The following is a 14,148-nucleotide window of genomic DNA, read 5'->3' as shown; positions in this document are numbered from 1 at the left end:
CCAGAGATTAGACCTCTATCAGAGTCTGACTGCTTTTCCAGACTCCTCTTGCCTCCTTCCCCATTTCCTTTCATGGGCATTTTCCCCTACAAAAACTCTCTTGTGCATCTAATCTTGGACCCAAAATAACATACCGGGTAAACTAAATGTGCCCACTATTAAAAATGTATTCCTCTACTACTTGGCAATGAGAAAGAATGAAATCTGGCCATTTGTAGCAACGTGGGTGGAACTGGAGGGCATTATGCTAAGTGAAATCAGTCAGAGAAAGACAGATATCATATATTTTCACTCATATGGGGAACTTGAGAAACTTACCAGAAGACCATGGGGGAGGGGAAGGGGGAAAAAAAGTTACAGAGAGGGAGGGAGGAAAACCATAAGAGACTCTTTAAATACCAAGGACAAACTGAGGGTTGATGTGGTGGGGAGAGAGGGGAAAGTGGGTGATGGGCATTGAGGAGGGCACTTGTTGGGATGAGTACTAGGTGTCGTATGGAAACCAATTTGACAATAAATTATATTTAAAAATGTATTCCTCTGTTTTACAGGGTCAGAAGTTCAATTTTAATAATTCAGCAGGGATATTAAGGTCCTGGGACTAATTCCTACCAAAGTCATAAGGGACCGATTGATAAAATAAAAGGGCAAGATTCTCAAGATGAGTAAAAACTGCCAAGGAGACCAGATGGATATGCGATGGAGCTGACAGTATTCCCATCTCAGCAAGAACAGCTAATTAAAAAGGAAACTAGGCCCACAAGTGGCCTGGTATGTCTGAAACGTGGAAAAGGAGTGGCTAGCCAAGAGGTAGAAACCCAAATGTCCATCCACTGATGAATGGATAAACAAAATGTGGTATATCCATACAATGGGATATTATTCAGCCATTAAAAGGAACAAAGTACTGATCCATGCTACAACACAGATGAACCTCAAAAACATACTAAGTGAAAGACACTAGACACAAAAGGCCACATATTGTACAATTCCACTTACATGATATGTCCAGAATAGGTATTCCACAGAAATGGAAAGCAGACTGGTAGTTGACGGGGACAAGGAGGAGGGAATGGAGAGTAACTGTTTAATGGGGACAGGGTTTCATTTTGGAGTGATGAAAATGTTTTAGGACTAGACAGTGGTGGTGGTTTTATAACACCATGATTGTACCAAATGCCACTGAATTATCCCTTTAAAATTGTTAATTTCATGTTATGTGAATTTCACCTCAATATAAATAAATACATACATAGATAAATAAATAGATAGCAAGGAAAAAATGTGGAGACATATCAACCAAAAAAACAAAATGTTAAAAAAAAGATGTTTATAAAAAATTTTTTTTAAAGGAGGGTGGGGTGCAGAGGGAACGGGCTGGTGTTAGGAATCAATATCACATTCACATCAAGCTGTCCGAACCTAGTTAAACCACACTTCTCTATTCTATGGCTATACCTGCCAACTGGAAAGGTCACCTAAACATCTAGCACAAAGACCAGAATTCTAGAATTGCCTGATATTTCCCCTTTCCTGGCAATTTTGTCATAAATTGGGGTCATAAATTCAAGGGCCATGTTTATGAAACCAAATTTAGGATACCTCCTCCAGTAGGTACCGAGCATATTCCCAGGAACAATGGATTTCACTTAAAAATCCAGGATATTTGGCTGTTAAAACTACAGCTGTCTATGACTCTAATACTCAAGGGATTAAAAGAATTCAGCCTCAGAGATTTTACTTATAGTAATAGTAAAAGCATAACTGAATATGATTGCATTTTAAAGGCCTAGTTCATTTGCAACTCTACCAAGCAGTCACGGGCTGCAGTTTCAGTGATGCCTGCGGTCACTGGGGTTAGAGGACTCCCGGTCCCGGGAGTGTCGGGCCCTTTTATGCCTGTGGGATTTATCTCGGCTCCTACTTCTACTTCTCTGACTATGTCCCTCAGAACGTCCATTGTGCCGGCTGGAGTGTGTGTCTGAGCTTCGACATCTATCTCTATCCCTGTTCTTTTCTTCTCTTTCTTCCCTCCTGGTTGAGGACCTATGTTCATGCTTAGCCTTCTCCTTCTTCGGCTCCCTCTCTCTGTCTTCTGCTCCACTGCGGCAGATGGTCCTGACCTCAGGAGAGCTGGGATAGTGCCTCCGCACCTCTCTGGACTCTGACTTCTGACCCCTCTCTGAGTTCTTGCTGCTGTGCTTTTTAGAGCCAGGGTCATCCTTTTCCTTTATCGCCTTGCTTCTGGGTGATGAAGAGGAGGCTGGCTGCTCTGCCTGTACCTCCCGGTCAGTCTTCTCTTTGTCTTTCTTTCTTCTCTTTTTTTCCTTTTTGTCTGGAGGAAAAAAGGGGCGCAACCAATAAGGAAAGGAAGATGGAGGAGAGGGAGGGTATAAGCAAAAGGAAAGCACCGTTGGCAGCACTGTGTGTGAAGCAGTCATAATCTATACTTCCAGAAAGTGTCTCTGAGAATCCAAGTTGGATGTCTGTCAGCCTTGATATGTCAAGATGCTGTATAAGGCAGTTCTCACCCTTAATTACCTTTCTAAAAACCCTAACTCCAAATACAGTCACATTCTGAGGTACTAGAGGATTAGGACTTTAATGTATGAATTTTAGGAGACAGAACTCAGCCCATAATATTTGTCTTCCACTGATACCTCTCCTTTCCCAATTAAAGCAAGGTTTCCCAAACACCTTTCCCCTTCACACTTAAGAACTGATTATCAACTCTCAGTGAGCACTAGGAAGAATAAACACTTAGACTACCCAGAATCTTCTCTCGGGACTTAACGCTTTACCTTTTTTGTGTTTTTTTGTGGGTTTGTCATCTTCAGAACCCTCAGATGAACTCTCTGAGGGGGTAAAAGCCCCACAGCCCTTCTCCTGGAGTTCTTTGGTCATATCATCCATTTCTTCTGAGTCCTTAGGAGCCCGATAGTTAGACACATGATCCACTCGGATAGTTCGTCCTTTGATCTAAGACAGACAGGCAATGCTTCAGCAAAGACGGCCCTCCTATCAAACTATTTGAACCCAGCTGCAGAAAGCCATGGTTTGAACCACACCCCTTACCTTCCTGCTAATTCTATTTCTGGGGAAATCACTAAAGCAGACCTGCCCAACTGGTGTGTAACAGCACATACACCCAGATTATAACTTGCTCAGCACTTGGGGCATCCAGGTAGGGCCAGGGGCAGCTGGAGTTCCTGAGGCAGTCATACTAGACAGCCTTGTCACTTTACTCCAGTGTACCACACAATAACCTTCATGTTCTACACTTGCATTAACTGAAAAAAGCCTGGCTGGTACTGTCCAAAGCACAAGCAGCAGGGGAAACTGTGAGAATTCACATGCACAATTACCCTCAATCTGTAACATTAATTTATAGTAAAACATACCATGGTCTGGCAGCTAGAAAGAATTCCTGAAATCAAGTGCAATGCTACAGCTGTTTTCTTGATACAGCAAGTAGGATGAGGCCAAGGCAGACCAACAGTTGGGAAGGGGGAAGGAATCTTTTTTCTTCAGCCCTCATACCTTGCTCTACCCCCACCATAGTGGAACAACTGGCTCACACTGATACTTTTGTTGTCAATCACAACTCTCTGGGTGAACAACAAAAAATTAACCCCTCACTTAAAAACATTCGGGCAGATACAGACTTATTCTATAGGCAAAACGATCCAAAATTTGAAAAGTCTGGCTTTTATTGTTCCCACATAAGAGCAGATTTTTATTCTTACCTTTAAGTCTGAGTAGCTTCTGTCATCTATCCTATTCCCCTTTTCAAAAACATTTTTGAAAACCTCCCTTTTATGGTGACTCCATTTGACTGCTGACCCTTAAAAATCAAGCCTAGAACCTTATTCCATCCTGTCCTATAGTCTCCAGCTGCTCCATACTGGTGCAATCAGTGACAAACTCTCCAAGTCAAAAGTCACCCTCCCAACCTATGACAATGTTCATCCAACTGCTAAATAAGCATAGGAATTGGGTGGAGCATAGATAAACCTGACTTGTCCCATCACTTTCTCTCAGCCCCAGGGTGAACTGAGAGGAAACAGAGGAGAAAAAACTTCAGAAGGAGTGATTTTTGTAGAATTTGTCATCAGACTTTAACTAGAGACTTTCCAGGGCCCAGTAATGCTAAGTGACTGGAGACATATGACAGACATACAAAGATATGTCTCAGAGCATGAAGCCATGACACAGCCCCAAATCCCCTGACAGAGGATAGCATGAAAGAGCAATATTTGAGAGTCTCTTTGCTGCCCAATACGTCAGAGGTGAGAGTGGGGTGTGAGGATGGAAAGGTGAGAAACAAGAGGCTTGGTTTGGGGCGTGATGCATGGTACCTATGCTCCTGGGAAGATGAACATGAGGAAAAGGAACAATTGTTAGTAGGGTCATAAGCCAAAGAAATCATTTCCTGGGATCATTTCCTGGTCAGTATGTCCCCACACCTCTGCAACCCTCTCACACACCCAGCTGACCAGTACTGTCCTTGAACCTGTGGCGATCAGGTGGGAAATTAAACCAAACCCCTACATACAGGAAAGTCCAGCCAAATCCTGCTTAGTGAACACACTCACCTTGATCCCATTAAAATTGTCAACAGCAAGAACTGTGCTCCTCTGGTCTTCATAGCAGAGGAAACAGAATCCTTTGGATTTCCCAGTCTTCTTGTCCCGCACCAGATTAATGTTAACAATCTCCCCATATCTATTTATTTTATAAAAGAGTAAGACACTATTGATTTAAAATGCAAAAACTTTCAACTGAATGACAAAACAAAATTCAAATAATATAGTCTGTACAGGAGACATATCTAGAACAAGATGACACAAAAGTTAAAAATAAAAATTAGATGATATAGCATGAACACTCAATTAAAAAATGGGTGGTAATATTAAGACTGAAGATGAGTTCAAGGCCAAAAAAATATTTAAATGGGACTAAAAGAGCTCTTTTACACTGCAAAAGATCCTAATATATTACAAAGATATATCATGAAACTTTATGTATAAATTAACAAATCAAAAATTTTAATTAAGAAAACTATGAGAAATACAAAGAAAAATAACAAAAGTTATGAGAGATTTTAACATACCACTTTAAGTTTATAACATATAATGTTGACAAAATTAAGGTCAGAGAAATATCAATATATAATTATGTAATACAAATAAACATAATAATATAACAATTATAATGTTAAATATTAATGTCAAACTAGTGGATATATAGATACATTTAAATCTCACAAAAAGAGGACAATTTCTTCTAAAGAGTCTAAAATTGACTATAACCTCCAAAAACCTCAATAACCTCCAAAAACAGAACAGACCATGTCCTCCAATCACAATGTTATACAGCCGAAAATAATATTTTAAATAAAAAAATACCCTAGGGGCGCCTGGGTGGCTCAGTCAGTTAAGCATCCGACTTTGGCTCGGGTCATGATCTCGCAGTACGTGAGTTCAAGCCCCGTGTTGGGCTCTGTGCTGACAGCTCAGAGCCTGGAGCCTGCTTCCAATTCTGTTGTCTCCCTCTCTCTCGGCCCCTCCCCCACTCTGCTCTGTCTCCCTCTGTCTCTCAAAAATGAATAAATGTTAACTAATGTTAACTAAATGTTAACCCTATTAACTAAAACTTGAAACCTACTCTCCTAGCTAACAACTGGATGAAAGAAAAAGTGAAATAAAATGAAGAAAAACATCAATGGCAGACTACTTCAAAAAAAAAAAAATGAGAAGCATATATACCAAAACTTACAGGATAGGGCAAAAACCATACTCAGGAAAATCTGTAACCTTAAAGAGTTTTACGTCAAAAAGACAGAATGAATATAAAAGAAAACAAACATAAGGAAAGCAGATGGGAATTAATACAGATAAAAACAGAAATTAATTAAATAGAAAATAGAAAATTCTACATTATTCCTTGTACAAAGTTAAATTCCAGCTAAGTTAAAGATTCCTAAGTTAAAAAGTAAAGTCGTAAAAATAAAATAGGAATTGGGCGCCTGGGTGGCTCAGTTGGTTAAGGGTCCGACTTCAGCTCAGGTCATGATTTCACAGTTCATGAGTTTGAGCCCTGCATCAGGCTCTCTGCTGTCAGCACAGAGCCCACTTCGGATCCTCTGCCCCACCTCTCTGCCCCTCCCCAACTTGTGTTCTCTCTCTCTCTCTCTCTCTCTCTCAAAATAAATAAATAAACTTATTTTAAAAACAGCTATTGATTGATACTTAGTAACATGATCATATACATACATCCCAGCCAGGTATGTAGCATCTTACCAAATAGAAAATACAGGCTACTCGTCCAATGTTTACTTTATGCCACTTTGCTTTTACAAAAGACCTATATTAGTACCTGTTTTCACTAAGAAATCTGAAGAGGATTTTTGCTTTTATGAAATGGTAATTGCTTTTCCACCTTATGCCATTTCAGCTTAGAAAAAGCTTTTACAGAACACTACCTTCGGCTAGCAGGGGAAACCTGTACCTGGGCCAATTCAACTGAGGCCAGGAACTATTTAACACTATTTAATATTGTAGGTATTGGACAATGCAATTACACAGGAGAAAACATGTAAAAAATGAAAAAGAAGTAGTAACACTATCTCTGAAGATTATATAGGATAGTCTGTATAGAAAACCCAAGAGAGGGGCGCCTGGGTGGCGCAGTCGGTTAAGCGTCCGACTTCAGCCAGGTCACGATCTCGCGGTCCGTGAGTTCGAGCCCCGCGTCAGGGTCTGGGCTGATGGCTCGGAGCCTGGAGCCTGTTTCCGATTCTGTGTCTCCCTCTCTCTCTGCCCCCTCCCCCATTCATGCTCTGTCTCTCTCTGTCCCAAAAATAAATAAACATTGAAAAAAAAAAAAAAAGAAAACCCAAGAGAAACAATGAAACAAACAGTGTAACAACTCAGTAATAGGATACAAAGTTAAAAAAATAAATCACTCTCTTACATACAAACAATAATCAGTTAGAAGACATAATTAAAGATAAACCCCATTTTTAATAGTAACAAAAAGATAAAATACTTAAAAATAAACTTAACAAGCAATGCACAAAGTCTATATAAAGAAAACTTTTTAAAACTGGAACACACACACAGATTTTAACAAATATGAAGACATCCCTTGTTTTTGGATAGGATGACTCAACATCATAAAGACAGCAACATCTTCCCCAAGTTAATACTTAAATTTAATGTAGTATAAGTTGTGTTTTATTTAGCTGGAGAAGTTGATTCTAATGTTCTCATGGGAAAATGAACATGTAAGAATAGATGGAAAAACTTCAAAAAAGAACAAGGAGAGGGAGCAACTCTCCTAGATTTTAAGCACACTGAAAAATTCTATGATTAATTAGTGTGGTACTGGCACGTGAAGAGACAGACCAACAAAAGAGAACAGAAAGCCAATAAAGAGGGATGCCTGGGTCCCTCAGTCAGTTAAGCATCTGACTCTTGATTTCAGCTCAGGTCAGTCAGGAGATCAAGCCGTGCTCAGTGGGGAGCCTGCTTGGGGTTCTCTCTCTCCTTCTCTGCCCCTCCCCTACTTATGCATACATTCTCTCTCTCTCTCTCTCTCTCTCTCTCCCTCTCCCTCTCCCTCTCCCTCTCCCTCCCTCCCTCTCTCTCAAAAAAGATAAACTTTATAAAAACATTTTTAAAAAAGAAAGCCAATAAAGAGACTCAAGTATATATGGTAAAGTAACATGGTAAAGGTAACATCTTAATTTGCTTGGGAAAATATGGACTTTTTTATAAATGTGAGAACTGAACAACCACTGAAAAAAACATGAAAGTGAATCTGTATCTCACACTATCAGAATAACCCTAAATGGATCAGACTTCAATGCATAAAACTGAAACTATACAAGTACTAGAAGAGAATACAGATGGGTGGAGTGGAGAGAAATACTGTCTAATTATGACTCAAAATCCAGAATCAATAAAAAAAAGACTGATAAATTTGATCATATAAAACACTAGAGCATGAGACTATAAAGGGACAGCACAAAAGAGTTTTTGGGGTGATGGAATTGTTCTTTATCCTAATTGTGGGGTAACTACACAAATCTATACACGCATTAAAGCTCACAGGACTGTACACCCCCTAAAAAGTCAATTTTACCACATGATAACTTAAATACACGAATGAATAAAAATTTTTTTTAATTCTGCATAGCAAAAAAAAATCACAAAGTCAAAAGACAAAAGACAAATTAGGAGAAAATATTTACAATTTATACCACAGATAAAGGACCAGAAAGTAATTGTTTTTCCTATTTCTGTAAAGAATCTTAGCAGGACAACTGGTAAAGATGAATAAAGCCTATGGATTAGGCTTGATACAATACTATTGTATCAGTGTTAACTTCTTGAATTGATCACCATACCGAGGTTAAACAAGAGAATGCCCTTGTTTGGGGGAAAATACACATTGAAGAATTTAGGGATAAATGGGCACCATGTCTGTAACTGACGCTCAAATTATTCAGAAAAAAAATAACAGGTATACATAGGGAGAAATAATGACAAGGCAAACGTGGTAAAATGTTAACATTTAAGAAAAAGGGAAATAGGTATTCCTTATACTACTTTATAACTTTCATAATTTAAGTCTGAGATTATTTCAACATAAAAAGTAAAAGAAAAAATATAGGAACTTATTTAAACGGACTCCTACAGACCAAACTGGTACAATCTGTGCCTCAAGATATAATGATGATGGCAATGTAGTATAACACATCAAATTAAGTACAATAAGCCCACAGTAACACAGTACATGACAAAATGTTATAACAAAGAGTTAACATCAATTAAGAGCTTTTGTAAAATCACTAAGAAAATGAGGAACACACCAACAGCAAAAAACAAGCAAGGGATATGAATAGACACTTAAAAAATAATAATGGCATGTAAATCTATGAAAAGAAGTTCAACCTCACTGATGATTAAATAAAGGCAAAATAAAATAATAATGAGAAGCCATACAACAAATATTTTTTAAAATTACCACGGTTGATTATGATTCACAAAAATGGGCATTCTAGTGAGAGTAGAAATTGGTACAACCTTTTCAAAGAGCAATTTGATCATATTTATAAAACATCTTAAAAACGCTAACATACTGATCCAGTAATTTCACTACGGAAGGTATGAATCCATACAGAGATGTATATACTACCATGTATGCTGCAATACAATTTATAATGGCAAAATATTAGAAATAATGCCCAACATTAAATAAAAAATAAATACACCAAAATGTTGTTTTTCCTTAAAGTACATTCTATTTTCTTCTTTATGCTTTTCCTTTTTGCCAAATGATTATACATTATAATGATTATACATTACCTTGATAATCAGAAAACAAAACATTTTTTGAAAACCACTGTTATCAATGGCAACAGCAATCTTCATGGAGAGCAATGTGTGTAGCCAGAATTGAGAATTAGAATAAACAAACACTAGCTGATCATCACTCAATGCAAATAAGACAAGAACAGCCCCTAAATGGAGGGCTGGACCAGGCAGAGGTATCCTAAGGGGTGGAAGCTGCACCTGCTGCAAACTTCCAGCTGCCCAGAAGTTAGAGGAAGCAGCCTCTGTCCCTCTCAGGGCACTCTGCCAGTGTGGGATGCCAAGGCCCTCTACCACGGCCTTCTTCTCATGTGTACTGCCCAATTTCCTTCCCATGGCTCTCTGTCCCAAATGCTGCCCAACCACTCATCCAGGGTCTCCTTCCTATGGGATGGTCCAATCATCTACTGCCATGGCAATGTCTCTGCCATGGTGTGCTGGCTGTGTTTGCTTGCCCAAACCCTTTTGCCACTGTCTTCTGCCTATTCATGCAGCTTCCCTGCAACAGTCCTCTGCCCTCAGGGCCCCTCTGGCCCTATAGACTGTCTAACCACTCTGTGTCACTCTGGGTTGTGCCCAGTCCCTCTCCTACCAGCTGTCACTACCAGTGTGAGCTGCCAAATCGCTCTCCCACCCCAGTACTGCTGCTTTCATCTCATAGCAGAATGAAGAGTATAAGGTTCACCTACTCATTCTTGTTCCTCACCAGCCTGTAATTCTCAGCTTCTGGATAAAGAGATTGGCTCTGCTCACTAACCTCATGCTCATCTAGAAACAAAGAAAACAAACTGCTACCTAAATCTTTTGCTTTTTTTCCCCACTCCTCTGTGCTTTGCCCTAATCCTACAACACCCACAGGTGTGTGCCAGAAGGGCCCTGGGACCATGGGTTACCCTTAGTTTGTAGGAGTCCAAGGAGCTCCACATAGTAGCTTCTTGGGAGTTCCAGTCTGTTTGCGTGTAGGCCGAGGCTGGACAAGCCTCAGTGAAAGAGCAGTAAAAATAGACCATAATCCCTAAGATGGCTTCCTAAATTATCCAACTTCTTGGATTTTCCATATTGGGAGACTTCTATAACCATGTCCTGGGGCTGATCTAGACTAGAGCAGATGCTCTAGCCTTCCCCATGCAGGGAGACCAATCAGCCTAGAATTAAAATAAATGGATTTTATGATGCCACAAAATGCTTTATGGTAGCACACTCTGATGACCCAGAAGGCAGGAAATGAAAAAAGACTTACTGTGAGAACACACAAATGATGTCCCCTTCAGTCAGTTCATAAGGAAGTCCTCCTAGAAGAAAAAAAAAACACATTTCAATTCCACAAACATTTACCAAGTGTATATTACATACCATGCACTAGGCCTGGCACTGGGGGTGCAAAGAAGAGTAAGCCACAGGGCCTGCCCTCAAAGAATTCAGTCTGGGGCCCCTGGGTGGCTCAGTTGGTTAGGCATCCGACTGTGGCTCAGGTCATGATCTCATGGTTAGTGAGTTCAAGCCCTGCATCAGGCTCTGCTGTCAGCACACAGCCTGCTTTGGATCCTCTGTCTCCCTCTCTCTCTCTCTCTCTCAAAAATAAATAAACCTTCAAAAAAAGAAAAAAGAACTCACAGTCTGATGATATGATAGAAGCATATATAAGGTGCAGCAGTAGGGCAGGAAAAGGAGTGATTAACTTTGACTGAAAGGTTGTGTGTCAGCACTAACCAAATACTCCTCACACCCAAAAGCTTATGGACAAAGCAGATAGTTTACAACATAAAACTCTACTTCCACAAACATATCTTGAACTCACCTGTTCTTTTACCCACAAATTCACAACTAAGTTCCAAACTCAGTTTAAGTTAGAAAATTTTAACCCCACCTCACATAGACTAAGGATTATAAAGACAACTATTGAGCATTCCATAGGAAAGAAATTCCTCTGCAAATCATTCCTTCCTCATCTGTAAAATGGGAATATTAGTACTTACCCCACAGAACTGTTGTGAGAATTAAATAAAACAATGGATATAAAATGTTTAGCACAGTATCTGGTGCAATAACCCCTTTGAACAAACTGTCAAATTACTGGATGTGACACACAGTGAACGCAGCGATGATCATATGGCCATGGAGAGAAGGCAGGAGCTAATTAGATGAGGAAAATTAATTCTGAAGGAAGGGGAAAGAGGGGCTAGCAGTAATACCGGATTGTGGCTAAGACCATGAGTTCTAGAATCCCACAGTTCTGGTTGCTCCACATACTAGCTATGTGACTTTAAGTCCATTAACTTCTCTGCACCTCAGTTTCCTCAGCTGTGTAATGGGAGAGGGGACACGGTATGGTAACAACCGTCTCTGATAAACCAAGTGGCAAGACTCTTACCACAGTGAATGGCAAAGGGTAACTATCGTGGGCACTGATTTGGCAGGGGAAGCAACTAGAAATGGAGGAGAGAGAGATATGAAAAAAGGATTTAAGGGGCAGACAGCAGAAGGAAGTAAGTGTGATGAATGCTGGGAAGAATGAAAGGCGGGAATGCTGAAATATTAAAAAGCAGGCCAGGACAGAATGACGAGTAGTGCGGGAGAAAGATGTGGACCTCACCCAGGAAGATCCAGGCGCTGTCCTTGTACTCGGAGTGCCAGGACACCTTATCTGCCACCCCAAGCTGGACCTCACGCTCATTCAGCTCGTTGATCAGCTTCACTTTAGTTAAAGGGCTGCAGAGACAGGCGGACGTTAAGTGCGGCCTGGCCAGATGTAAGGGAGAGCAAAACTAGGGGGGTAATTTTTCAGTCTCCGCGCCTCTCCCGACCCTCGGCCCGGCAGACGCTCTACCACCTCAGCGCTGGTGGGCCACCTCCCGCGGCCGGTCCCTACTTCCCCAAAGATTAAGCTGAGGCCTTACTTCATCTCCGCGGGTCCACGCTCAGCAGCTAGACATTGACTTCCGGGCGAGCCTGCAACGCGCTTGCGCAGCCCTGACGCTTCGCGCCCATTGGATTCCGCGGTGCTCGCCCCGCGCCGGAAGAGCTGGACAGAGCCAGGGCGTAGCGCTTGCGCACTAGCGTGGAAAAGGACTTACCTTGCTCCGTAGGTTTCGCGGTACCGGAGAATTTTTGTCTAGTCCGTCGCTTCCTCCCTATGTGAAATGGGGCGTGAATGTGAGCCGGGTTTATTGCCGGACTCTCAGCTCCTGGACGACGCCTCACACTGATTGGGCTACCTATAAATGCTGAATAAAGACTGGAAAAGGTGCCTGTTATGGCAACTTTAGTCTCAGCCTTTGCTCTCAGTGCAAATCCCTACTCGGGCTTCCACTCCCAGCTAATCTTAGCTCACACACACATACACCCATCAAAGCATCTCTGTCCAGGAATTACAGCAGAAAAGTGAAGAAGATATGCGAAAGGATAAACCTTTTTTTCTTCCTCAAATCCAAATGCATAGGCAATTGACCAGCATTTAAGCTGAATTGAATACCCAGATTTGTGTGAAAGCTGCTATCCTCACCCTTTTCCAGTCTCGCTGCTACTTGAGCAGGAGGCAGAAATAGTTAAAAAGCTAATAAGTTAGCAGATGCTAGTTTGTGTGCTAAGCAATTTACATGTATTGGCCCTCCATTCTCACAACTACTCCATAAAGCCTATAGATAAAATTACCCTCTTCATTTTATAGAGGGAGAAACTGAGATTCAAAGGAGTTAACTAGTTGTTTCAAAGGAGGTACTCTGCCTCTACTTATCAGGTCCGGTTGATTTAATCTGTCCTTACTGAGCATCTATGTTTGTCCTGTACAGCAAATCTGTAGACAGGAATGTTAAGTTTAGGTTCTCTTCCCTCAGGAGCTAATAATATCATTGAGGAGACAAGATATATTTGCCTGGTAGATTTCACTCCAGAATAACTAGGAACCCATAGAAGAGATGGTGGCAGACAATGTGTGATTTAAGCCATATTGAAGTTCTGAATCCATCTTGCACGTGTCTACGTCAATGGCTGTGAGAACATGCATGGTTTAGAAGTGAAGTTCCAGAGCTGTGTAGTTCTCTGTATAGGCCTAACTCAGAGCCCCAGAAGTTAGGCACTTCAGAAAAGTACTTTGATGATAATGATGATGATGACGATGATGACAACTATAACTTCAATGACTCACCATGTACCCAATGTCCTGACAAAAAGCAGAAGGGAGACTACCCACCAATGACAGTTTCTCTTCATTCATTCTGTTTGTGTCCCTCCCCCACTCCAACCCAACTATTCATTAACTTTGTAGAATTATCTTGGCAGTGAAAACTAAACAGTGACAGATTGCATACAGGTTTTATCTGCTCCTGGGAATCTTAAGTTGCTTAGTTGTAGGGTTGAAGTAGCCACTGCAAAGTGATAAACCAGCATGTAGCATTATCTGGCTGGATTCTTCAAGCAACTGTGAAATGAAAGAAATGGGGCTACACCTGGGTCTTGGACATCAGGGTTCAAAAGGAAGCTGAAGCAAAAGAGGAGATAAAGACCAACCAAAGGGAAGGACAATTCAGTTGGAGGAGGACATGAGAAGACTGCTACTATCAAGCTAGTGGGTTCAGCAGAGATATTCTGAACCTGGGAGAACTGAAAAACATCCCAGTTTGCCTGGGACATCCCCATCGATGTGCTTCCAATTGGTAGGAATTGGTAGGTGAGACGATGTCTAGAGATTTCCACAAGTCTGGGTGGAAAGGGAATGAGGATCCAGAGGACCCTCTGATCTGAGGGTCTGAGAAGAGAACCAGGGTTTGCT

At 41.0% G+C, this 14,148-nt stretch overlaps 2 protein-coding genes across 2 annotated transcripts in view; both read right to left on the bottom strand.

Annotated features, from left to right (window-relative positions):
* Positions 1–1,315: 1,315 nt before the first annotated feature.
* On the bottom strand, positions 1,316–12,423 carry RBMX2 (RNA binding motif protein X-linked 2; the record flags this gene model as incomplete). Its single annotated transcript, XM_047081815.1, has 6 exons — positions 1,316–2,335; positions 2,802–2,979; positions 4,596–4,725; positions 10,621–10,672; positions 11,974–12,089; positions 12,278–12,423. Coding segments are annotated over 6 exons (1,125 nt in total), but the record flags the coding sequence as incomplete, so codon positions are not given.
* Positions 12,364–14,148, bottom strand: part of SLC25A14 (solute carrier family 25 member 14) — a 53,321-nt gene continuing 51,536 nt past the window's right edge. Inside the window, exon 8 of the mRNA XM_047081975.1 lies at positions 12,364–12,511. Coding sequence (XP_046937931.1) covers positions 12,434–12,511 — 78 coding nt within the window. The 3' untranslated portion in view covers positions 12,364–12,433. The remainder of the gene's footprint in view (positions 12,512–14,148) is intronic.

This window comes from Lynx rufus, unplaced genomic scaffold (assembly GCF_022079265.1).
Source record: "Lynx rufus isolate CCGP_SWC_20201006 ecotype Redwood Valley unplaced genomic scaffold, mLynRuf1.p SCAF_19, whole genome shotgun sequence".
Taxonomy (NCBI): Eukaryota; Metazoa; Chordata; class Mammalia; order Carnivora; family Felidae; genus Lynx; species Lynx rufus.
The sequence above is the reverse complement of the archived record's forward strand: the minus strand, read 5'-3'. Positions and strand labels throughout refer to the sequence as shown.